The sequence below is a fragment of the Dendrobates tinctorius genome, unplaced genomic scaffold (assembly GCF_039654945.1).
Source record: "Dendrobates tinctorius isolate UK_male_01 unplaced genomic scaffold, ASM3965494v1 ptg000070l, whole genome shotgun sequence".
Classification (NCBI taxonomy): Eukaryota; Metazoa; Chordata; class Amphibia; order Anura; family Dendrobatidae; genus Dendrobates; species Dendrobates tinctorius.
The window spans coordinates 82,706,840-82,734,090 of record NW_027361738.1 but is presented as its reverse complement, the minus strand read 5'-3'; the positions used below and the strand labels follow the sequence as shown (position 1 = coordinate 82,734,090).

The 27,251-nt window shown below is 47.7% G+C and overlaps 1 protein-coding gene across 3 annotated transcripts in view; it reads right to left on the bottom strand.

Annotated features, from left to right (window-relative positions):
• Window positions 1-27,251, bottom strand: part of VPS50 (VPS50 subunit of EARP/GARPII complex) — a 202,727-nt gene that overhangs the window by 85,332 nt on the left and 90,144 nt on the right. For all 3 annotated transcript variants that reach the window (XM_073582038.1, XM_073582040.1, XM_073582037.1), the window contains exons 11-12: window positions 12,100-12,198; window positions 4,321-4,461 (exon numbers count right to left, since the gene is read on the bottom strand). In XM_073582038.1, the coding sequence (XP_073438139.1) occupies window positions 4,321-4,461; window positions 12,100-12,198 (240 nt within the window). The remainder of the gene's footprint in view (window positions 1-4,320; window positions 4,462-12,099; window positions 12,199-27,251) is intronic.

Here is a 27,251-nt window from a genome sequence, read left to right as displayed (position 1 = left end):
CCCCAATGACAGCATCACAGGGTGCGGCAGCCCCAATGACAGCATCACAGGGTGCGGCAGCCCCAATGACAGCATCACAGGGTGCGGCAGCCCCAATGACAGCATCACAGGGTGCGGCAGCCCCAATGACAGCATCACAGGGTGCGGCAGCCCCAATGACAGCATCACAGGGTGCGGCAGCCCCAATGACAGCATCACAGGGTGCGGCAGCCCCAATGACAGCATCACAGGGTGCGGCAGCCCCAATGACAGCATCACAGGGTGCGGCAGCCCCAATGACAGCATCACAGGGTGCGGCAGCCCCAATGACAGCATCACAGGGTGCGGCAGCCCCAATGACAGCATCACAGGGTGCGGCAGCCCCAATGACAGCATCACAGGGTGCGGCAGCCCCAATGACAGCATCACAGGGTGCGGCAGCCCCAATGACAGCATCACAGGGTGCGGCAGCCCCAATGACAGCATCACAGGGTGCGGCAGCCCCAATGACAGCATCACAGGGTGCGGCAGCCCCAATGACAGCATCACAGGGTGCGGCAGCCCCAATGACAGCATCACAGGGTGCGGCAGCCCCAATGACAGCATCACAGGGTGCGGCAGCCCCAATGACAGCATCGCAGGGTGTGGCATCCCCAATGAGAGCACCACAGGGTGTGGCAACCCTGAAAATTGCACTGGAGAAGATGTCAGCCAAGAAGAAGAATGAGAGGGCAGTGAAGGTCACATTGGTATGGAAGTCTGCAGTGAAGAGTGTATCAGAGGGGGAGGCAGCTGTGAAGAGTGCACCGGAGGGGAAGGCAGCTGTGAAGAGCGCACTTAAGGGAGAGGCAGCGGTGATGAGCGCATCAGTGGGGGAGGAAACAGTGAACAGCGCACTGGAGGAGGAGTCAGCTGTGAAGAGTGCATTGGTGGATCCATCTGTAACGAGCAGTAGAGGAGGAAGCTCTAATCAGCTTGGCTTAAAGGGATGCATCTCTTACATGTGAGCTGGAGCTTGTCAGAGGGGGGTGCAGCACTAATAAGTTTGTCACTGTGGAAAGCAGCACTGACAGGGGAAGAGGAAAAGGGAACAAATATTGATGAGAGCATGGGGGGGCAGCTGTAGCAAAATCACCTGAGGGGAGGCAATTCTGACGAGTACATTGGGGGTATAACGGTAGTACAGTTGGTAGAGAGCATTAGAGGGAGAAAGCTTAATGGAAATATTAAGGATTGCTGCATTTATTCTGATAGTGCTAACCCCTCCGCATGGAGGTAAAGCACATACCTGCAGCAAATATCTGGTAACGGGTAGATCATCAGTGTGGAGGCGATCATCTAGAAACCCTGTCTCCGTGTCCTAAACGGAGGGCAACGTGACACTCGCGAGATAAATAAAGTACGGAGGTGGCAATTTAGAAATATTGAAATCCTCCAAGATTTCTTCAGCAGTTTTAAAATGTATGACACAGGAAACAGAAAAAAGTTTTAAATGATTAATGCGTAGCTGGTGGGCATAAACCACCACACATTTACCATCCCATCAGACCAATAAAATGACTAAAAAGTATTTAGCAGCAAGCGCCCATTTAGTAATGAATCCTTCAAGGTGCCCCGGGTCTAACAAGTGAGCAGACCACCAAAGACAAATGACTCCAATGTAAATGTAGGAGAGATAATGCAGGAGCGATATAATGCGGCTTCTGTGAAATGCGCTGGTTGAGGAGCTTGCCAGAATATTAAGAAGACAGAGACATTCCTGTGACAAGGATGTGACAAGGCTATTATCTTATTTCAGGAATGAGTCGAGAGAAGAGTCTCCAATGTACTCCCACCATATACAGGCAGCAGAATCTGGGACCTCGGAATGTGTGAGACAGGGAAAGTCAAATTAGGAGTATGAATGACAGTACAGACAAAGTGTGAAAGTGGAGAAAGTAACAGAAAGAGAATGTGCGAGACATTGAGACTGGGAGACATTGAGATAGCGTAAAAGACAGCAGCTTAGAAAGAGTGTTGAATAAAAGGAATAAAGGGAGAGCATGCAAGTAGCAAAAGCAACAGAAGGACAATGGGAGGGAAAACGCAAACAGGGAAAAGAGAAGGAAAACGGGAGCAGGGAAAAGAGAAGGACAACGCGAGCGGGGAAGACAGAAGGACAACGTGAGCCGGAAGAGAGAAGGACAATGCGAGCGGGAAGAGAGAAGGACAACGTGAGCCGGAAAGAGAGAAGGACAACGCGAGCAGAGAAAAGAGAAGGACAACGTGAGTGGGAAGAGAGAAGGACAACGCGAGCAGAGAAAAGAGAAGGACAACGTGAGTGGGAAGAGAGAAGGACAACGCGAGCAAAGAAAAGAGAAGGACAACGCGAGCGGGAAAAGAGAAGGACAACGCGAGCGGGAAAAGAGAAGGACAACGTGAGCAAAGAAAAGAGAAGGACAACGCGAGCGGGAAAAGAGAGAAGGACAACACGAGCAGAGAAAAGAGAAATAAAACGCGAGCAGGGAAAAGAGAAGGGCAACGTGAGCAGGGAAAAAAAGGGATAATTCAACGGGTAAAAGAAGGACAATGCGAGGGGGAAAAAGAAGAAGGACAATGCGAGGGGGAAAAAGAAGGACAACGCGAGCGGGAAAAAGAAGGAAAAAGCGAGCTGGAAGAGAGAAGGACAACGCGAGGGGAAAAAGAAGAAGGACAATGCAAGTGGGAAAAGAGAAGGACAACGCGTGCGGGAAAACAGAAGGACAACGTGAGCGGGGAAAAGAGGACAATGCGAACGGGGAAAAGAGGACAACGCGAGCGGGGAAAAGAGGACAACGCGAGCGGGGAAAAGAGGACAACGCGAGTGGGGAAAAGAGGACAACGCGAGTGGGGAAAAGAGGACAACGCAAGCGTGGAAAAGAGAAGGACAACGTGAGCAGGGAAAAGAGAAGGACAACGTGAGCAGTGAAAAAAAGGGATAATTCAACGGGTAAAAGAAGGACAATGCGAGGGGGAGAAAGAAGAAGGACAATGCAAGCGGAAAAAAAAAAGGACAACGCGAGCGGGAAAAAGAAGGAAAAAGCGAGCTGGAAGAGAGAAGGACAACGCGAGGGGAAAAAGAAGAAGGACAATGCAAGTGGGAAAAGAGAAGGACAACGCGCGCGGGAAAACAGAAGGACAACGTGAGCGGGGAAAAGAGGACAACGCGAGCGGGGAAAAGAGGACAACGCGAGCGGGGAAAAGAGGACAACGCGAGCGGGGAAAAGAGGACAACGCAAGCGTGGAAAAGAGAAGGACAACGCGAGCGGGGAAAAGAGAAGGACAACGCGAGCGGGGAAAAGAGAAGGACAACGCGAGCGGGGAAAAGAGAAGGACAACGCGAGCGGGGAAAAGAGAAGGACAACGCGAGCGGGGAAAAGAGAAGGACAACGCGAGCGGGGAAAAGAGAAGGACAACGCGAGCGGGGAAAAGAGAAGGACAACGCGAGCGGGGAAAAGAGAAGCACAACGCGAGCGGGGAAAAGAGAAGCACAACGCGAGCGGGGAAAAGAGAAGCACAACGCAAGCGGCGAAAAAAGAAGCACAACGCAAGAAGGTAAAAGAACGAAAACGCAAGTGAGTCAAAGAAGGAAAACACAAGCGGGTAATAAAAGGAAAACACAAGCGGGTAATAAAAGGAAAACGCAAGAGGGTAAAAGAAGGACAACGCGAACGGTAAAAAGAGAAGTACAACGTGAGCGTGGAAAAAAAAAAAAGGACAAAGTGAGTGTGGAAACAGGAAGGACAATGCGGGTGGGGAAAAAGAAAGACAATACGAGAATAAAAGAGAAGGACAACGCGAGAGGAGAAAAAGAAGGACAACGCGAGAGGAGAAAAAGAAGGACAACGCGAGAGGAGAAAAAGAAGGACAACGCGAGCGGGAAAATTAAGGACAACACGAGAGGGAAAACGAATAATAATGGGTGGCAAAAAAACCCCAGTGCTAGCGTGCTAGCTTAATGTTAGCATTGTTTCTTTTAAGCTGCCAAAATGGTATATAACGGAATTGCTTAAAAATATGTTCACATGCTGCAGTTTTTGCTGAGTAAAGTTCTGCAACTGTCCTACTCATCTGAAACAACCCCAATAAGGCAAAAATATCTTTAACAAAATCTGCAATTTGGGAATGATTGTAACATTTTTAGCTGTGGTACCAGAGCTCCTGTATGAGGTTGGTCAGAATTCACCAATGAAGGAGAAACCAGCTCCTATCCCCAGTCCTTCTAAAAGTTCGTCCGTGGCCTTCATCCACGCTGCATCATCACTTTCTAGATTCAGAACGATAACAGTATCAGATATTAGGTACGTCGGCTCAGCTACTTACCGTACAGAGGTCCTTGTAAGGCAGTTTCTGAAATTTCGTATCCGAGTTTCCTGCGCACAGTTCTACATAACCCAAGACTACTTGGAACACAGTGTTGTGGATTGCCTGAGTGAAGTGCATGTGCAGCTGGTCCATTGCCGTCTAAAAGGTAAGGAGGAGACAATGAAGAGAGAAAAGCAACCGTAAGTAATCTACAATAACGATAGTGAATCTATGCAAGTTCTGTGGCAGGAAAAGAGACTTGTGGATTACGGGTGGGTCAAGGCGCTGTGATCCCCACTGATTCTGAGAGGCTATCAAAATGCCTTGATGGAATTGAGGAATTGAGCAGTGCCGCCATGCGCTGTACTTGATCCATTATTGAGATTGATGGGGCTCCAAGCTTTTGGACCCCCACAAACCTTTTTGATAAATTATGAAGTTTCATGATGGCAATTACTATTTGAATCACAATGAAATGACTCTGCTTATTCAGTAGCAGTCTGTACAGCAAAGATGATGAATGAGTGGCAGAAAACAGAAAGCTTCGGTAGATTGTCCCATCGAGTGGCCAGTGTAAGAAATTCAATATTTAACGATTTTTAGATTATTTATGTGAATAATAAAATGTATATGTATATGCCACTTTGGCTGCAGAGGCACGGCGGTGTGTCCGTATAAGCGCTCAGGGAACCTTTGCCAATATCGGGATTATGCACCATCAGGCAGGGCACATCTCTCTATGCCAGCTGCATCCTTCTCCCGCAATCTCACACGTGGCGGTAGCTGATCGGCTTTTTCTCTTTACTTCCAGTCCAGATTTGCTTATCGCCTCAGAGAAGGTTCAATTTCCTTTACTAGTTGTTTGCATAAAAAGTAGCAGATCAGTACTTCGGTTGCAGGGGGCAGCGGAGAAAATTTCTCGCTCATACTTTATAGTCATATTATTATAAGGTCACGATCAGATGTCACCAACCTTTTGCAAATTTTTCAGTTTTGGTTTAAAAGCAGGTCTGTTAGCAGATTTCACAGTACAAACTGCATACATTAGTAAATAGAGGTCTTAGACCTGATGAGGCTGGTGTACTTGCTTTAACAATCTATGCCAGAATGGCTGGATAATCCTTTATGAAAGTTTAATTTAATTTCCACCCATATAGCCTGATTGGCAGATCCTCAGTTTCCCTCCTATCTGCTGATGAAACTCCACTCAACTAGCCTAAATGACAAATTCTCAGTGTTCGTCCTCCTCTGCTGCTGACTCCCCACCTACCTAGCCTGATTGTCAGCTCATCAATGCCCCTCCTCTGCTGCTGAATCTGCACTCACATAGCCTAAATAACAAATTCTCAGTGTTCCTCCTCCTCTGCTGCTGACTCTCCACCTACCTAGCCTGATTGTCAGCTCATCAATGCCCCTCCTCTGCTGCTGAATCTGCACTCACATAGCCTAAATAACAAATTCTCAGTGTTCCTCCTCCTCTGCTGCCGACTCCCCACCTACCTAGCCTGATTGTCAGCTCATCAATGCCCCTCCTCTGCTGCTGAATCTGCACTCACATAGCCTAAATAACAAATTCTCAGTGTTCCTCCTCCTCTGCTGCCGACTCCCCACCTACCTAGCCTGATTGTCAGCTCATCAATGCCCCTCCTCTGCTGCTGAATCTGCACTCACATAGCCTAAATAACAAATTCTCAGTGTTCCTCCTCCTCTGCTGCCGACTCCCCACCTACCTAGCCTGATTGTCAGCTCATCAATGCCCCTCCTCTGCTGCTGAATCTGCACTCACATAGCCTAAATAACAAATTCTCAGTGTTCCTCCTCCTCTGCTGCCGACTCCCCACCTACCTAGCCTGATTGTCAGCTCATCAATGCCCCTCCTCTGCTGCTGAATCTGCACTCACATAGCCTAAATGCAGATTCTCAGTGTTCCTCCTCCCTGCTGCTGCTGACTTTCCCACCCATCAAGCACAATTGGCAGCTCCGTAGTGCCGATCATCCCATGCTGCTGAATGTCCACCCATTTAGCCTGAAGGCTCCTCAGTGTCCCTCCTCTCTGCTGCTGCTGAATTGCCTGACAGCTTCTCAGTGCTCCTCCTCTAATGATTCCACTGCGATCTCACACTGCTCAGTACAAGCTGCAGCTATCAATTAGGCTGTGTGCATGGAGACTGAATATGATTCGACTCATGAGTTCTCTCATTCTTAACCTGGATATTCATTTATTTCAGGATTATACAGCTTTTTTTCAATTGGATTTTCACAGTAAATACACAAGCATCATCAGGTCTAAGATCTGTTTGCAAATGTATACAGTCTATATTGTGAAATCTGAAAAAAGGATAACAAAGCAATATCACTTCATTGTAAAATGCATGTAGATGGGATCTACAAATAGCGAAAAAATCTACTCGGAAATCTGGGCAGGCTGCAAACTTTTAAATCCACTTTGCAGATGGCCCTAGAATCATGTAAATTACAGGAAAATCTGTGTATGCCTTAAGGAACAAAGTTACTGGAGGTCTTGTGCTTCCCAGCAAAACACTGAACTTGTATCTAAAGTTGAAGCCCTAACTTTGCCATACATGAGGTAGTTTAGTCCATCCACAGGAACAAAAGTTCAGAAGTGCCTAAAAAAGGCATCTATGAAGTGAGGAGCGACAAAAAGATGTACTAAATATATAATAACACTATAAAATACGGATGCCAAGAGTCCCAATAAACAGTATTTCTTCTTCATACTGATACAGATCTGACTCTTCATTACATATGAAGAGCGGAGCTTGGAGAACATCCAGTGTGCCCATTAGCAGAAGGAATCAGCCAAGAAGGCTCTTATGTATAATGCTAGAACCTACTTATAGTTGATGAGGAGGAGGGAGGGCTCTGAATTAAGTTCTATCACTCCATACAAAATAATTAAAGTGGTATTCCAAAGTCTTCTTTTGAGCAAATCACAGATTTGCAATCTCCTTACTCCCTGGTTGCTTGGTTGAGCGGGGTGGGGGTTTGGCACCTCCTTGAGTCACTTTTCTGCTCAGCAGCTTCATTTGTCAGTAGCTGTTCTGGGCCAACATTGTTTTTGCTACATTTACTTATACAGATAACAGTGCATTGGAAACAAGCACACAGCTCAGGAAAGTGAGAGCCATGTTTAGAACTGCTCTGGACACTACTGATGCAAGGGGCGGGAGGATTGTGATTTTACAGGACTGAAAAGAACCTTGTCAGGAGCTGATGGCTAGGGGGAAAGGAGTGTGGCAGCTAACAGATATCAACGGGCTGGAGAGAGCTGGCTCACGCAAAGGGTTTTTGATCCTCTCCAAATCAACTTTAAAAACGTTTCGGAAACTCTTCCTATTCAGTACTATCAGAAATCCACTTTGAAGTTCATATGAGCAGTTTTTTTGAGCATTTATTTTACAAAGGAGGTTTTTAAAAAAAAAAACACCTGGGTGAAAAAAAAAATCGTATGTCAATTCTTTAAAATGGATCCTGATACAACTCCCGCCAAACTAAGCACTGTCAAATCAAAAGACTGCCTAAAATGCTCAAAAGAAAAAAAACCTCTTTAGAAAGAAGTAAAACCTCATTAAAAAAAAAGTGCCTCCTGAACCAGTTTCCACTTGAAAAAACATTGTGTGAACACAGCCTTAGAATCTTGCTACATCATGGGAGCAATCTCTTATTTCCCACCTGGCGGCCGGTTGCGGTGTCGAATTGACAGATCAGTCCAAACTCTGTCATCTGCCGCCTCTGGCCAAGGTCTCGCACAAGCACAATCAGTACCCTGTGGTCACAGCACGAGACCTGGGCACATGGCAGAAGATAAACTGACCTGTCAATCAAACACAGGAGGCAGGCTGTGAGCGGGGAATAAGGAGAGAATACTTAAAAGCTGGAAGTGCTACGACATGGCCAAAAGCACTGTAAGCTTATTTTCAGATACCTCAGTAAAAGCAGGGTTGATTTCTAGAAAATTATTGATTTACTTAGGAAAGCAGCGCCTAAAAAGTCAATCCTTTAGTTTAGTGTAGAAAATTCCTTCAGACGGGTTTTCATAAAATCTACAGTAATTTTATTTTCCCTTTTTACAAAACTTATACAATGAGCCACATAGGATTAATATCTACAGCCTCAGACTTCTCAAGATTTCCGATCCAGATATCTGAAATCTTTATCATCTTTGTTCAATTTGTGCATAAATTGTGACAAAATGGTAAGAGTATCCCGGTGTATAAAAGAAAAGAAAAAGTTCTGCTACAAACAATACTGTCAGGGAGAAGGTCAGAGCTAAACCAGGAGATAAATGACCAGGAATAAAAGGAAATGACATTGTGAAGATTGCAGTCCACTTTTATTGGAATGGGCGACTTCAACAAAGGCATTTCCTTTTATTTACTAAGGTCTCCGATCTGTCCCGTGTGGTGTAGTATATAGAGGATGTGTCCCGTGTGGTGTAGTATGTAGAGGATGTGTCCCGTGTGGTGCAGTATATAGAGGATGTGTCCCGTGTGGTGCAGTATATAGAGGATGTGTCCCGTGTGGTGCAGTATATAGAGGGTGTGTCCCGTGTGGTGCAGTATGTAGAGGATGTGTCCCGTGTGGTGCAGTATATAGAGGATGTGTCCCGTGTGGTGCAGTATATAGAGGGTGTGTCTCGTGTGGTGTAGTATATAGAGGGTGTGTCCCGTGTGGTGTAGTATATAGAGGGTGTGTCCCGTGTGGTGTAGTATATAGAGGGTGTGTCCCGTGTGGTGTAGTATATAGAGGGTGTGTCCCGTGTGGTGTAGTATATAGAGGATGTGTCCCGTGTGGTGTAGTATATAGAGGATGTGTCCCGTGTGGTGTAGTATATAGAGGATGTGTCCCCTGTGGTGTAGCATATAGAGGCTGTGTCCCGTGTGGTGTAGTATATAGAGGGTGTGTCCCGTGTGGTGCAGTATATAGAGGATGTGTCCCGTGTGGTGCAGTATATAGAGGATGTGTCCCATGTGGTGTAGTATATAAAGGGTGTGTCCCGTGTGGTGCAGTATATAGAGGATGTGTCCCGTGTGGTGCAGTATATAGAGGAGGTGTCCCGTGTGGTGCAGTATATAGAGGATGTGTCCCGTGTGGTGTATTATATACAGGATGTGTCCCGTGTGGTGTATTATATAGAGGATGTGTCCCGTGTGGTGGAGTATATAGAGGATGTGTCCTGTGTGGTGTAGTATATAGAGGATGTGTCCCGTGCGGTGTAGTATATAGAGGATGTGTCCCGTGTGGTGTATTATATACAGGATGTGTACTGTGTGGTGTAGTATATAGGGGATGTGTCCTGTGCAGTGTAGCATATAGAGGGTGTGTCTCATGTGGTGCTGTATATAGGGGATGTGCCGCGTGCGGTGTAGTGTATAGAGCAGGGGTGGGGAACGTCCCTTTAAGAGGTGCGGCAGTATTGGGCTCAGCAGGGCCGTATTTGCCATTTGCCCCCACCCCCCCCATCATACTCACCTCCCCCAGCCGTGCTTGCGCTGCAGCTCTGATGGTCTTGCTCTTCAGGTGTGAGTGCGCGGTTACACGTGGTACCGGTCATGAATATGGATGCCACTCCACTCTCATAGGCGCCATGCCCATATTCATGACCCTAATGAGCGGTACCACGTGACCGCGCGCTCACGCACAAACAGGAAGAAGCAGCAACAGGGAACGGAGTCGGACCAAGCCACAGGTGAGCCGGGGGGGGGTGAGCGAATGGACCGGGTGGAGAATGAGTGCCGGGGGGTGGCAATGGGCGGTTGAGGGGGTGTAGAATGAGCGTCTGGGGGGGAAATGAGCGGAGCCTTCACTGAGGAGATGGCTGCACTAGGGAGACGGCTGCACTGGGGAAATGGGTGCACTGGGGAGCTCTGAGTATTTTGGCGTGCTCGGAGATTTAGTTTTCGTCGCCTCAGCTGCATGATTTATGGCTGCTGGACAGCCTGAATACATGTGTGGAATGCCTGTTTGTTAAGGAATCTCCACATGTAGTCAGGCTGTCCAGCAGCCGCAAATCATGCAAATGCGACGACATAAACTAAATCTCCGAGCACGCCAAAATACTCGGAGGACACCAGAGCATGCTCGGGAAAACCCGAGCAACGAGTATACTCGCTCATCATTATTAATAATTTTATACGGCCCCTGAACGCTATTATAAAATTCCATATGGCCCTTGGCAGAAAAAAGGTTCCCCACCCCTGGTATAGAGGATAAGTCAGCTTTTTTGTTAACTTTGTACAAAACCTCCAGGAGGAATAACAGAGGAACTGCACAATATTCTATCATCTTAATGAACGCTGCAAGAAAAAATTCCTTGATTCCTCGCAGTAACGTAAGCCGAGCACAGAGGTTGTGACTGCACATTAGTGATGAGCAGACTGAGCATCGATCAGTACGATGACTTAATGCAGTTTCCTAAAATAAAAATCAATCCAACCACTTGACGTTCCAATAGCAAAACATTAATGGCTGCTATTACGCTTCTCATTATTATTCCTCACTATCTAGAGTGGATTTTCTTTTAAGCAAAGCTTTAATTATTTTTTTTCTTTATCCTTTATAAAAAAGGTTTTTCTTAAGAGAAGCTTTAAACCACACTCCACCTAAGTGGTTCACTAACAATGTACTGAGCGGCAGCCGCTGATTGTCAAGGACTGAAAATTATGCATTTTAAGATAAAATTTCTCTTTCATACACTCTCTTCCCGTCGTGAAGTTTGATCTCCCTTTGGTGGAGTTTCCTATAGCCAAAATATCCATAATCCTATCAGTCGATAACAAGTCTCCCAGCCTCTCCCTCTTCTCCCACAGGATGCAGTCTCACAGACACAATGAGAATACTGAAGTTTCCATAATCAAGTTAGGAAAGGAAGTAAGGAAGGAAGGGAAAGGAATGGTTAAGGAAGGAAAAGGAAAGGTAAAGGAAGGGAAAGGAGAGGTAAAGGAAGGAAAAGGAAAGGTAAAGGAAGGGAAAGGAAAGGAAAGGTAAAAGGCAAACGAAGGGAAAGGAAAGGAAGGGAAATATAAAGGAAGGAAGGAAAGGGGGAGGAATGAAAAATGAAAGGTAAAGGAAGGAAAGAAAAGGAAGGAAATGACAGGAAAGGAAAGAAATGGAAGGAAGGAAATGATAGAAAAAAGGAAAGAAAGGAAGGAAATGAAAGAAATGGAAGGAAGGCAATGAAAGTAAAGGAAGGAAAAAAAAGAAAAAGACAGAAAAAGTAGAAAAGAAGAAAGAAAAATTGAAAAAAAAAGAAACAAAAGAAAAAGAAAGCAAAAAATAGAAGAAAAGGAAGAAAGAAAAATATAAGAAAAAGAAAGGCTATATATTAATTATAGAGGATGACAGACGGATATTAGACAAATGCGGATTGTAGATTGTCCCATTTCCACCCATTTGAGGTGACATATAACGACTGAACTCCCTTCTGTAATTATGTCAGGAAGGCTGAAACCGCCCTGTGATACGATAATGTGAGGTGCCATCTCCACACACAATTCTCAGACCGCTGTGGGCACGGTCGCTGCCAGATCAGTGGGCACGTGCCCTTTCATGTTACTGTAACCACCGCACAGAAGACGCGGGCCGGCGGCACACATTTATTATTTCACATTGAAACAGGATGGAATCGGCCTCAGAGAGTTACCCCCCCACACACATTGCCCCCGGATATTCTTACCGAGGATTTCTTACTCCAACTGTGCCCCCTCCCGGTTTAATCGCAGAGCCCAGGGGCATTTTCAATGATTAATTATCAGTCTTAATGTGTCTTCTCCTTACCTGTGTTTTTCCCAGAAGCCGATATGCCTGCTGCACCTTTGTATAGTGAGAAACATCAAAGTTCTTGCAGATCTTACAAAGGGCCACATCTAACTGTTCCTATAGGGAAGAAAAATGTTATATACTCCAGTTACATAATAAATCTATAACCGATGCAAAACCCTTTCCCATGTATAAACAAGGGTACAATAACTGCTTAAAGCAGAAAATAGACTGTGTTCAAAACTATTAAGTAGCATTTAATAATAAACTTTCCTATGTGTCTACATGAGAAATAACACGATATCTTGGTATTATAGGACTTGTATCCTTCATTTTCACCAGTATTCCTCTGTGGTGGCTTTCTATCACTTTCAGTTGTCTCTGAGCTACTGTGTGGAAACTAGCTATGATCTCTCCCATACACAAACATAAGAAATTTCAGACTTTTCTGCTCTTCATTCCTTTGGTCACGTAGGGAAACATCCAGCTGAACAGTGCTGAACAGTGTAGATGTGAATCCAGATCTGGGATGACGTAAAAGACTTGTCAGAAAGCTCAGCAGGATCTTTCTGTGTCCTCCCTCACACTTCCTTGCCCCTTCCCTCCCCATTCTCATGGTTAGGACATGGTTAATGTCATCTTCTCACAGGGTTAACTTTTGCCGGCCTCTCTTTGGATCTGGGAAGGGTATTTAAACTCACTCCAGAATAGGATTCCCTGTCAGCTATACTGTTATTCTGGCTGTGTGCATTAATTGTTTGATTCCCGTGTATGACCCGGTCTGTCCCCTCACTCTTTACTCCGTCTCTCATTTTGGTACTATTGTCTTCTCCGGTTCTGACCTCCTGGCTTGGCTATGGTTACTCCGTTACAGTTTGTCCCTATTGTACCATCCATTGCCCGTTCTGGTTTTCTGATCTATTGCTACGTCCTGACTATTCGCTCTGTCTAACCCTTTGGTACTGTCCTGCTATCTCGTGCTTTGATCTGGTTTACGTCCCTGTCTATGCCCCTTGGTAACTTGTCCCGTAGACACCTTTCTAGGAGTTTCCCTGCAGCTCCTAGCTCTGTGGAGCTTAGGTCACGCCCCCAGCAGTCACGTGCTTCAGGTCCTGATAGTCTGAAGCACGCATCATCACCGCTGCTGCCACGCTCCACAGGTATCTTTGAGCACTGTTTTTGTACTCAGGACACACGCACTGGCTCAGTGAGCAAGTGCAGTGCGGTGTTCCTGACACCCATAAGGTATAAAAAGAATGTCCGAAATCTGCCTTGTCTTGAGGATTTGATACATTATAGCTGACCCTTTCAGGTTTTTTTTTCCTCTGAAGAAAAAAAAAAAAAAAAATGTGCTCACGGATCCCATACAAGCTTTGGCTGATCAGGTCAAGCACCTGACCCAAATGTTCCACAAACTTAAAGTGGAACAGCGCACGAAGGCCCATACCCAGCAACAGTTGGTGGATACTGTGCAGGGGCCTGTCGCTGCAGGGGCTCGAGATGGGTCATTGGCATCCCCCGAATCTCCGGTCAAATTGCCAGACTCTTTCTCAGGGGATAAAAGGAAGTTCAGGTCGTTCAGAGAAGGATGCAAGCTTTTTTTTTTTTGAGGCCCCGCTCCTCCGGGGATGAGTTCCAGAGGGTGGGGGTCGTCATTTCCCTACTTTGGGGGGCTCCGCAGGCATGGGCTTTCTCTCTCACTTCCTCTGCTCCTGAACGTATGTCTGTGAATTTGTTCTTTGAGGCTCTGGGGCACATTTATGATGAGCCTGATAGAATGCGTCTGACAGAGGATATGGTGATGAGTGTGACACAGGGGAGGCACTCTGCTGAATGGTTCTGCTCAGAGTTTAGACGTTGGACCGCCGAAGTATCCTGGAACGACACCGCCATGAGGGGGTTGTTACGCAGGGGCCTGTCTGACCGTCTGCAGGAAGCTCTGGCATTACATCCTCCCCGATACCCTGGAGGATGCCATGATGATGCAGGCGGTCCGTATGGACCGGAGACTCCGTGCTAGAGGAATGATGCAACAAGAGTCTCCCTTGTACCTCAAATTGCGTGACACTGCACCTGTATCTGAGCCCATGAAGGTTGGGTCAGTCTCGGTTAAGGAGAAAGAGAGAAGGCACCGTAGAGACAATCTACTATGCTTTTACTGTGGAGCCTCTGGACATTGGAAAAGGAATTGCCCCTTCTGCCCTTCTTCAGAGAAACCATCAGAGAAACGACTGAGTCTGGGCAACAATCGAGGAGGTTGTCCAGACTCCCAGGTACAATTTTTCTCATGTACAAAGATGGTGCTCCAGGTTGAATTGGAACTTGCTGGCGTTCCTGTTACGACCACCGCCTTTGTTGACTGTGGTTCCTCCATTAATCTGATGGATGCCCAAGTTTTGACTCTTAATAAGATAGGGACAGTCAGGTTAAAAGACCCTGTTAAAATTGTGGCTGTGGATTCATCCCCTCTTACCCGGGATGGAATTTGCTTTATGTCTGAAGTTTTTTCTATGAAAGTGGGTTCCAATCATGTGGAAGAGTTAAGCTGTTTCATTATGAATAATCTGCCTGCAGGACTGGTATTGGGGATGCCCTGGTTGCAACGCCACAATCCTCTCATTGATTGGGTGAAGGGGGAGACATCTCCCGATGGGGATGTAATGATAATGGTCTGTGTTGTAACCCGGTTCCATTTGTCAATCCGATAAGATCTGTATCTGTGTCATCTGTCGGTCTGGAGGGTATTCTGGAGTACCTGAGAGACTTTGAAGACGTGTTTTCCGAAAGCGAGGCTGAGGCGCTCCCACCACATAGACCATTTAATTGTGCTATCGATTTAGTACCTGGAGCCAAATTGCCCAAGGCTCGTTTGTTTAATTTGTCCAGGCCTGAGCGCCAAGCTATGAAAGAGTACATCAAAGAGAGCCTTCGCAAGGGGCATATTCGGCCCTCGGTTTCACCTGTGGCAACGGGGTTTTTCTTTGTAAAGAAAAAAAGATGGTGGGTTGCGACCGTGCCTCGACTTTCGGGAACTGAACAAAATTACTGTTAAGAACACGTACCCTCTCCCGTTGATTCCTGATCTATGCAACCAACTCAAGGGGCCAAATGATTTTCTAAGCTCGAGCTACAAGGGGCTCGATCTACGAGAGGAACCTTATAAGGATCCGGGAGGGGGCCGAATGGAAAACAGCATTCCTGACAACTGAGGGGCTGTTTGAAAACCTGGTTATGCCCTTCGGCCTCACTAACAATCCCGCTGTTTTTCAGAACTTCATTAATGTTGTTTTTTCTGACTTGATTGGCCGTTATGTAGTGATCTAATTGGATGACATCTTGATATACTCTGAGGACAGTCAGTCACACTTACACCATCTACGTACGGTTCTTATGAGACTCCGGGAGAACCATTTGTATGCTAAGCTGGAGAAGTGCTCATTTTTTATGCAAGAACTGTCTTTTCTGGGTGTAATTGTATCCGGGGAGGGATTCCGCATGGATCCAGGGAAGGTTCAGGCCATTACCGATTGGGTGCAGCCTCATGACCTGAAGGGGTTGCAGCGATTTCTGGGCTTCGCTAATTATTATAGGAAGTTCATTAAAGGGTTCTCGCAGGTGGTGAAACCCTTGACGAACCTCACTCTTAAAGGGGCAGATGTAAAAAAATTGGTCCGTGGCCGCAAAAAATTCCTTCCTTACAATAAAGAAGTGTTTTACCACAGCCCCTGTGTTGGTACAACCCGATTCGTCAAGACCTTTTATCGTCGAGGTCGACGCTTCGGAGGTGGGGGTGGGGGCAGTATTGTCACAGGGCCCCTCTAACCTGACTACCTCAAACCCTGTGCCTTTTTCTCAAAGAAGTTCTCTTCGGCCAAGAGAAACTATGATGTCGGTAACAGGGAATTGTTAGCGGTTAAATTGGCCTTCGAAGAATGGAGGCATTTTTTGGAGGGGGCCGCTCATCCCATTACGGTCATCACTGATCATAAAAACCTGGCCTATATCGAGTCTGCTAAGAGATTGACCCCCAGACAGACTCGGTGGGCATTTTTTTTTTCTCGATTTCATTTTACCATCACGTTCCGACCAGGGTCTAAAAATGTAAAGGCGGATGCCTTATCCCGAAGTTTTGATTCTGTGTCCCCTCCAGAACCTCCTTCCTCCATTCTTCATAAACCCCCAGGTAAATTGTTTGTACCCGAACAATTCCATCTCACACTCCTTCAAGAATTTCATGATTCTGTGTTAAGTGCACACCCTGGTATTGCAGCTACCCGGGGGGGGCAGTAGCTAGGGATTTTTGGTGGCCCTCTATGGGTACTGATATAAAAAGGTTTGTAAATAAATGTGGGGTGTGCGCGCGCTCTAAAAGCTCTCAGGTCCGGCCGGCCGGGGAATTGGTGCCTTTGCCAATTCTGGATAAACCATGGACACACCTGTCCATGGACTTTATCACTAATCTTCCATCTTCCAAGGGCAACTCCGTGGTATGGGTAGTGGTTGATAGATTTTCTAAGCAAGCCCACTTTGTGCCATTACCTGCGTTACAATCTGCTGAAACCTTGGCCCGCTTGTTTATACAGCACATTGTTCGATTGCATGGAGTGCCCGTGAACGTGATGTCGGACAGGGGTGTGCAATTTGTGGCCAGGTTTTGGAGAGCGTTTTGTATGAAGTTGGGGGTCACGTTGTCATTCTCCTCTGCCTATCACCCGGAATCCAATGGACAAACTGAACGCACCAACCAGTCGTTGGAGCAGATTCTGAGATGCCTGGCCTCCTCCAGACAGGAAGACTGGTGTGAGGTACTGCCTATGGCAGAATTTGCATTCAACTGTCGTATTAATCAGTGTACCGGAAGTCTACCTTTCAGGTCAATTATGGGTTTGTTCCGCAGTTTGAGGAATTTTCCCGTATGGATTCGGATTGCCCTGGTGCCGAGGGGATGGTACAACAGTTAAAAACCCTCTGGAGGAAGGTGCAGGGGAACATCTCCAAAGCCCAGAAGAAATGCAAACATTTTGCGGACAGGAGGAGGGGGTTGGGTCCTGCATTAACAGTGGGGGAAAAAGTCTGGTTGTCCACCCATAACATCAAACTTAAAATACCCTCTATGAAGTTGGGCCCAAAATTTATTGGCCCATACAAGATTGTAGAGGTGATCAACCCGGTGGCATACAGATTACAGTTGCCCACCTCCTTCAAAATATCTAACGTCTTCCACAGGTCCCTATTAAAACCTGTGGGGACAGTTAGAGAAGATCCCTCATCTGTGGCTCCACCAGTGTTGGTAGAGGGGCAAATGGAGTACGAGGTAGGGCGCATCACTGATTCACGGTGAGTGCGCCGGAGACTTCAGTACCTTATTCATTGGAAGGAACATTCTGTTGAGGATCGGTCATGGGTGCCAGCCAGTTCGGTGCACGCTGATCGACTGGTGCGGGCTTTTCATGCCAGATATCCTGAAAAACCTGGGGGTCCAGTGGCCCCCCATTAAGAGGGGGTTACTGTCATGGTTAGGACATGGTTAATGTCCTGTTCTCACAGGGTTAACTTTTGCCGGCCTCTCTTTGGATCTGGGAGGGGTATTTAAACTCACTCCAGACTAGGATTCCCTGTCAGCTATACTGTTATTCTGGCTGTGTGTCTGACCCCCTGGTGTGCGTGTATATTGCATTGCTTGTTTGATTCTCGTGTATGACCCGGTCTGTCCCCTCACTCTGTACTCCGTCTCTCGTTTTGGTACTATTGTCTTCTCTGGTTCTGACCTCCTGGCTTGGCTATGGTTACTCCGTTACAGTTTGTCCCTATTGTACCGTCCATTGCCCGTTCTGGTTTTCTGATCTATTGCTACGTCCTGGCTATTCGCTCTGCCTAACCCTTTGGTACTGTCCTGCTATCTCGTGCTTTGACCCGGCTTGATCTGGTTTACGTCCCTGTCTATGCCCCTTGGTAATTTGTCCCGTAGTTACCTTTCTAGGAGTTTCCCTGCAGCTCCTAGCTCTGTGGAGCTTAGGTCACGCCCCCAGCAGTCACGTGCTTCAGGTCCTGATAGCCTGAAGCACGCATCATCACCACTGCTGCCCCGCTCCACAGGTATCTTTGAGCACTGTTTTTGTACTCAGGACACACGCACTGGCTCAGTGAGCAAGTGCAGTGCAGTGTTCCCGACACCCATAAGGTATAAAAAGACTGTCCGAAATCTGTCTTGTCTTGAGGATTTGAGCTGTTTTACTTTCCTCCCCCCAAAGTGAATGATGAGTTCAGGAAGAGGAAGAACTGGCTCACAAGTGGAGAAAGAAGCAGAATTCTGTGACTTCTTCTATGAGTCTGCACTATTTATACAAAGTTTACTGAAATAACAGTATACCTGCAGGTCGTTGAGATCATGGCTTGCTGTCATTTAACATAAACCTTCACTGTGTTTCCATAATACGACCCTTTAAGGGGGATATGGACACAAAGCCGCGATGCTGACGATCAGCTGATCTCAGCAAGATTAGCTTCTTTCAACTTGGCTATTATCTCCAGGAATGGTTGTGAAATATTAGATATGAAAGTCGCAAAATACGTGGGTGCTGCCCTCCAATCTTCCCCTGGAAAGGTGGTCCTAAACACGGAGCCACCTCTATGATATTCATAAGCCATAACAGCGTAACATGAGCAGGAGATCTGGTTGTGAGGCAGAAAAACTTTTTTTTTTTGTTTTCACATGAGCCAAGTCCTCTTTTTACCAAAGGGACATAAGCTCACCGGATCCTCTAGGGCGGGTCTTACACTGCTCTGCGTTATTACTCTGAGCCACGCCCCCTTTTAAAGGCTATAAGGGTACGTGCACACGCTGCGGAATCCGCTGCGGATTAATCCGCACGGATTTTGCAAAAACCGCAGATAATCCGCAGGTCCAAAGACCTGCGGATTATCTGCGGTTTTGCCTGCGGTTTGGTCCTGCGGATTCACTATCTCCACAATGGTGGAGATAGGAACCCACAGCGGTTTCCGCAGAAAGAATTGACATGCAATTCTTTCTGCGGATTCAAAACCGCAGCAAATCCGCGCGTTTTTTTCCGCAGCGTCGGCACAGCGTTTTTTTTTTCCCATTCAATTGAATGGTACTGTACAACGCAGCTAAAACTGCTGCGTGTCCGCAGCGGCCAAAACCGCTGCGGAAACGCAGCGGAATCCGCAGCGTGTGCACACAGCCTAAGGGTATGTGCACACGTTGCGGATTTTGCTGCTGCTCCGCAGCGTTTCTGGCCTTGCGGGTCCGCAGCAGAATCTGCTGCGTTGTACAGTACCATTTTACTCTATGTAAATTGGAAACCGCTGTGCACACGCTGCGGAATTTTCCGCGCAGTTTTGCTGCGGTTTCAAATCCGCAGAAAGAATTGACATGTCACTTCTTTTCTGCGGATTCCGCTGCGGTTTACCATCTCCTCCTCCATTGTAGAGGTGATAAACCGCAGGGCAAAACCGCAGCCTAATCCGCAGGTAAAACCCGCAGGTCTTTTGACCTGAAATTTACCTGCGGATTTTACAAAATCTGCGGGGAGAAATCCGCAGCACCTTAAAACTACGTGTGCACATACCCTAAAAATGACTTCTGACACCTCTCATTGGTTGAATAGTCAGGTGACAAAAGGACCCTGCGGGTGAAATGATATCTGGTCCATCAGTCACCTGACGCTGCAGCCAATCAGTGGTCAGGTGACTGTATGGATGGAATGTCACTATTTCCAGATCTGCAGAAGAATACCACTTTAAAAACTGGTAGAAACCCCCTTTAAATTTTAACATGACATAAATTGAGCGGCAAGGAAGAGAAAATACCAGTAATCTCCGACCTGAGCGGCGGGCTCTGAGAGCGACACATCCGAGCGCTCCCCCACCCCGAGTAATCGCTTCGGGACGTGGATTTTTCAATTTCATCTTGCTGAAAATATGATTACCTACATTATACAGCACAGTGTTAAAGTGAACTGCGGCCACTGCCATCAGCGGAGAAGAGCCGATATTTAAAGTAATCCTCGGATAATAGACTGGGATTAGGTAAGGATATGCTTTCCTGCCCGAGATGTGGAGAGAGGCGGTGTGAGAAGACTGTGCGGACACAGATATGCTTATTTCATGCTCCCCGAGTCTTCAGCCTGAGATCACGCCGCCCGAGACGGGAAGGAATTCCAATGATTCACGTGGGCTAACGACACCTGAGTAGGTATCATAGAGGGTCATAGTAAGTGGATGCGTCTATGAATAGCTGTGATTGGAAGTTACATCCCTCTTACATAATCTATTTTCTTAGCACGATTACCAAGGTGCTAATTTAAAAAAACTTAAGAAAAAAAATGTGCTACAGACATGAGACCTATTGACTCCTATGGGAGACTGTTGTGAGTGTGCTCTCATGCTCTCGAGAGGGTGCTGAACAGACAGAGGGATGAGAAAGGAGGGGGTTGGACTGTGCTCAGCACTTAATGGGTCATTTGCTTATTCTTTAATGACCAAACTGCAAAGTTCATGTAAAACCAAGCAACATTGTAATTTACTAGTTATTACGGTATATGTACAGAGCCGGGGGGGGACACATACAGTATATACAGAGCCGGGGGGACACGTACAGTACATACAGAGCCGGGGGGGACATGCGTACAGTACATACAGAGCCGGGGGGACACGCGTACAGTACATACAGAGCCGGGGGGACACGCGTACAGTACATACAGAGCCGGGGGGGACACACGTGCAGTATATACAGAGCCGGGGGGTCACATACAGTATATACAGAGCCGGGGGGGACACAAGTACAGTACATACAGAGCCGGGGGGACACATGTACAGTATATACAGAGCCGGGGACACACGTACAGTACATACAGAGCCGGGGGGGACACACGTACAGTACATACAGAGCCGGGGGGGACACGTACAGTATATACAGAGCCGGGGGGGGACACGTACAGTATATACAGAGCCGGGGGGGGGCACAAGTACAGTACATACAGAGCCGGGGGGACACACACGTACAGTACATAGAGCCGGAGGGGGACACACGTACAGTACATACAGAGCCGGGGGGGGGGGACACACGAACAGTATATACAGAGCCGGGGGGACACGTACAGTATATACAGAGCCGGGGGGGACACACGTACAGTATATACAGAGCCGGGGGGGGACACACGTACAGTATATACAGAGCCGGGGGGGACACACGTACAGTATATACAGAGCCGAGGGGGACACACGTACAGTATATGCAGAGTAGAGGGGGATACACGTACAGTATATACAGAGTAGAGGGGGATACATGTACAGTATATACAGAGTAGAGGGGGATACACGTACAGTATATACAGAGCAGGGGGATACACGTACAGTATATACAGAGCAGGGGGATATACGTACAGTATATACAGAGCAGGGGGATACACGTACAGTATATACAGAGGAGAGGGATACACGTACAGTATATACAGAGCAGGGGGATACACGTACAGTATATACAGAGCAGGGGGATACACGTACAGTATATACAGAGCAGAGGGATACACGTACAGTATATACAGAGCAGAGGGATACACGTACAGTATATACAGAGCAGGGGGATACACGTACAGTATATACAGAGTAGAGGGGGATACATGTACAGAATATACAGAGTAGAGGGGGATACACATACTGTATATACAGATTAGAGGGCGAAACATGTACAGTATATACAGAGCAGGGGATACACGTACAGTATATACAGAGCAGGGGGATACATGTACAGTATATACAGAGCAGGAGGATACACGTACAGTATATACAGAGTAGAGGGGGATACACATACTGTATATACAGATTAGAGGGGGATACATGTACAGTATATACAGAGTAGAGGGGGATACACGTCCATTACATGAGCAGTACTCCTCCTGGTGCAGTCATTATAAGTGAAGCGAATACTGAATATTCGCCGGATATTAGACGAGCGTCCTATAAATGTGCAGAAACCTTCTTATAAATTATTCATTTTCCCTCTGAAGTGAATCCCTTCATCGTCAGTCCTCCCGGGAAATCACCACGATCAAAGGCTGTTTGTATTATGTGCACAATAATCATCTATAATCTACAGATAAAAGGGACGGCGGCCATCAGCCGACGATCACAGGGCGCCGTCCGGGCAGACGAAAGGAGAAATGCTGACAGCTGTGACGTGTACCGCGGGGATGGGGGTAATTACAGCGCACATCACTGAGGCGATAAATATGGTCAAATGAACAGATCATCAGGAAGATTAGAGCTTGAAACATATCTGCAGGCCAATGTCTACACATCTGTAGACAGGTCCAATAGTTTTGGAACAGATTTTTTTTTTTTCTTTTTATGAAGATTAAAAATCCTGTACTGAGGAACATCTGAGTATACCTGTATATAAATAGCTAAAAATCCCCTGAATAATCAAAGATTTCAAAAGAAATTTTTTTTTTTTTTTCCAGCAGCAGCCACTAGAGGGAGCTTACATACTGCACTCGATGGCATCACAGTCTGCAGTAAGCTCCTCAGCTCCCTCTAGCGGTGACTGCAGGAAGTCACAATTTCATCTTTAGGCATCGTTATTTAAGCAGGGACTTTGGAGTAACTAAAATCATTGTGCAGGCGCAAGATTTCCATGGCGCTACCAGTGAAATAGAAGCACAGAAAAAAAAAAAAAAGAAAAATCAAACTCATGCGCCTGTTGCAGGGCTGTGAATCAATGGACCTGACCCTAGCTGAACTTGCAGCATCATTCATTTAAAGTGGATTTTCATAAAAAATTAAATATTAACATTAACGATATACACAGCCGCATGATCTCCCTCTAGAAGCACAACTTTATTTCAATAGCTTCCAGCATTAGATATAGCTTAGCCCTATGCAGTTTAAAAATTAAATTAACAGAGTGTACCGACCAGTTTCAAAAACTGTGATTTTTCATTGTCACAGTTTTCATCAGTGATGCAAATTCATTTCTAAGGCTGGTTTCACATTCGCGCTTTTTAAGCGCACGCACGGCCGGGGGTAGCTCCGCCCCCGATCCGGCTCTCTGCCCGGCGTGCCCGCCCCTTCCTTGTAGCGCCGCCTCCTAGCGCACAGCGGCGCCTGCGATCGGCGCACCCTATCTTTAGCATAGGGTGCGCAGATCGTGCGCAGGCCGTGCGCTAGTTGCGCTTTGACCTGCGCTGCGCACTTTTGACGGTGCGCCGTGCGCGCCAAAATCCGAAAAGTTTGATTTTGGCGCGCACGCCGCACCGTCAAAAGTGCGCAGCGCAGGTCAAAGCGCAACTAGCGCACGGCCTGCGCACGATCTGCGCACCCTATGCTAAAGATAGGGTGCGCCGATCGCAGGCGCCGCTGTGCGCTAGGAGGCGGCGCTACAAGGAAGGGGCGGGCACGCCGGGCAGAGAGCCGGATCGGGGGCGGAGCTACCCCCGGCCGTGCGTGCGCTTAAAAAGCGCGAATGTGAAACCAGCCTAAATCTATCGTTACATTGCGGGAGCTCCGTACCTTGTATATAGTAATAGATGGAAAAGAAAACATTCGTTCTGCCTGCAGCCACCACTAGAGGGAGCTCAGGAGCGCGTTGCATACTCGATTTCGCCATATGCAAGTAAAACATGGATTTTTGTGATAAACTCACAGTAAAATCCTTTTCTCCGAGACGCTCATTGGGGGACACAGATACTGGGCAGGGTCCTCTCTCCACTCTGTATCAGTCTGTCATTGTTAGTTTGTTTACTGTAAGTGATATCTGTAGTTTGTATGTAACCCCTTCTCATGTACAGCACCATGGAATCAATGGTGCTATATAAATAAATAATAATAATAATAATAATAATACTGTGGGTCTATGCTTCTGCATAGGAGGCTGACACTAAGTGAAAAAAAAGAGGTTAGCTCCTCCTCTGTCGTATACACCCTCGCCCCTATTGCGGGCGGAACTCAGTTTGGTGCCAAAGCAGTAGGAGGACAACAAAATCAGCCTTAATACAGGGACAACATGTCCAGAAAAGGACCATCCTTTTATCACATAAATAAATGCGTATTTAATTAAACAAAAACAGAGCCAACTGGCTAATAGGGTGGGTGCTGTGTCCCCCAATGAGCGTCTAGAAGAAAAGGATTTTACGATGAGTTTATCACAAAAATCCATGTTTCTCCTTCGCCTCATTGGGGGACACAGATACTGTGGGACGTCCTAAAGCAGTTCCTGGGTGGGAGATTGACTCACTGATCCAAGCTACATGCACCTCTTGTTTAAAGGGGCGCCACCGCTGCTTCGAGAATCCTTCTACCCCGGCTCGCATCGGCCGAGGCCTGAGTATGACTATTATAATGTCTGGCAAATGTGTGCAGGCTGGACCAGGTTGCTGCTTTGCAAACCTGTTCCGCCGAAGCCTGATGCTGAAGCGCCGACTGCCCGAGTAGAGTGCGCTCTGATCCCTGCTGGAATCGGCGTGCCTCTAATGCGGTAGGACTCCTGAATAGTAAAACGAATCCATCTGGCTATGGACGATTTTGAGGCAGCGAGTCCCTTCCTGTGTCCTTCAGGGAGCACGAACAGCGTGTCCGTCTGATGTTAGGGCGCCGTCCGCGACACATACCTCCGGAGGGCTCTTACCAGGTCTAACGTGTGAAGAGCCTTTTCCATACGGTGCACCGGTGCTGGACCAAATAAAGGCAAGACAACATCCTCATTAATGTGAAATGAGGACACGACTTTCGGCAGAAAAGGAGGGGCTGGTCTGAGCACCACCTAATCCTTATGGAAAGTGAGGAACGGAGCTCGGCAGGATAGGGCCGCCAGCTCTGAAACCCGCCTGATAGAAGTGATGGCCACTAGGAACACCACTTTCCAGGAAAGGTACCTCAAGGAGATATCCTGAAGCGGTTCAAATGGAGCTTCCTGCAGAACACTTAGGACCAGGTTAAGGTCCCAGGCGTCCATAGGCGCCTTATAGGGAGGTACCAAGTGGGAGACTCCCTGGATGAAAGTCTTCACCTGCAAATTGGTAGCAATTCTGCGCTGGAACAGGATGGATAAGGCCGATATTTGTCTCCTGAGGGAACTTGAGGCCAAGCAGGAGTCTAGGCCCAACTGGAGAAAAGCCAAGATGTTGGGGATCGAGAATCTCAGCGGAGAAACACTGCGGCCTCGACATCAAGCAAAGAACACCTTCCAGGTGTGGTGGTAAATTCGTACTGAAGCCGGCTTCCGGTCGCTAACCATTGTAGCGACCACCTTGCTTCCAAACCCTGCCTGGGTTAGAATCCAAGATTCAACAGTCATGCCGTCAAACACAGGGCCCCTGAGTTCAGGTGACAGATCGGCCCTTGAGAAAATAGATCTGGGCGCTCTGGCAGTCGCCAAGGAACGTTGGCGAGCAGCTGCATTAGATCTGCGTACCACGCTCGACGGGCCCGTCCAGGGCCAGCAGAATCGCCAGAACCCTTTCCGTCCTGATCATTTTGATAACTCTCGGAAGTAGTGGCAGCGGGGGAAATAGATATGGGAGGCGGAACCAAAGCCTCCACAGCGATTGCTTGCGGGTCCCTGGCACGAGCAACATATGTGGGTACCTTCGCATTCACCCTGGAAGCCATCAGCTCCACATCCGGAGTTCCCCACAGTTGACAAATATGCTGGAAGACCTCAGAATGTAGTGACCACTCTCCGGATGCAAGACCCCGCCAGCTGAGAAAGTCTGCCGCCCAGTTCTCCACACACGGGAGGAGGACTGCCGAAATCACTGAGTGGTTTGCTTTGGCCCACTGAAGAACGTGCCCCCACCTCGCGCATTGTTGCGCTGCTGCGGGTGCACCTTTGGTGATTTATGTAAGCCACAGCCGTGGCGTTGTCCGATTGAATTCAGATGGGGCGGCCTCCTAAGAAGTGATGAAACTGCTGCAGAGCCAGCCGAATCGCTTGTGTCTCCAATAAGTTGATCGGGAGACGTGCCTCCTGTGGCGACCACCGTCCCTGGGTTGTATGGTGGGGAAACACCGCTCCCCAGCCGAGGAGACTGGTGACGGTTGTTAGCACCAACCAATGGTCTGGGGGGGGAAGGGTTTCCCCTGGGTCAGAGAGGAACTGGTTATCCGCCATCCGAGCAACTGCCTGACTTGAGAGGACAGTCGGCACCGCCGATCAAGCGTGAAAGGATTCTTATCCCAGGCTGCCAAGAGGGCGTACTGCAGGGAGTGAAAATGGAACTGGGCGAACGGTACCGCTCCCATTGCTGCCACCATTTTCCCTAGAATCCTTATCCCGAAACGAATGGTACGAGGGACTGGTTGGCTAAGAGTCCGGACTCCCTGCCGGAGAGCTAGGGCTTTTTTCTGAGGGAGAATTACCAACCCTCGGCAAGTGTCGAAGATCATTCCTAAGAAGGAGATCCTCTGAGCTGGCACAAGGGATGACTTCTTCGCATTGAACAGCCACCCTAAGCGGGCAAGAGTATCTAGCGTGATGCTGACATTTTCCTCGCGTGCCCATATTGAAGGGCCTATGACCAATAGGTCGTCCACGTAAGGCAAGACGACTATGCCTCAAGAATGCAGTATGGCCATGACAACTGCCATAACCTTTGTGAACACTCTGGGAGCCGTGGCTAAACCGAAAGGAAGCGCCACGAACTGACAATGTCGACCGTTGATGGCGAAACGCAGTAACCTTTGATGAGGAGGAAAAATGGAACTATGCAGATATGCGTCCTGGATGTCGATCGAGGCCAAGTATTCTCCCTGCTCCATGGCCGATATGACTGAACGGAAAGACTCCACCCGGAAATGTCTGATCCTGATAAATTTGTTCAGATGTTTGAGGTCCAAAATCGGTCTGACATACCCATCCTTTTTGGGAACCGCAAACAGGTTGGAATAGAAGCCCTGAGTCCTTTCGTGCTCTGGCACGGGAACAATGATCCCATTGCGCTGGAGCGATTCGATGGCTCAAACAGAGCTCTTGCCTGGGTATCCACCCTGGGAAGACGAGAAAGAAAAAACTGGCTTTGAGGGTATCTGACAAATTCTATTTTGAAACCTGAAGCCACCGACTCCTTTACCCATTCGTCGTGCCCGACACTGAACCAGACGCGGCGACACCAGAGTAGCCGGCCGCCCACCTTGCTGGTGTCGTCTGTCAAGCG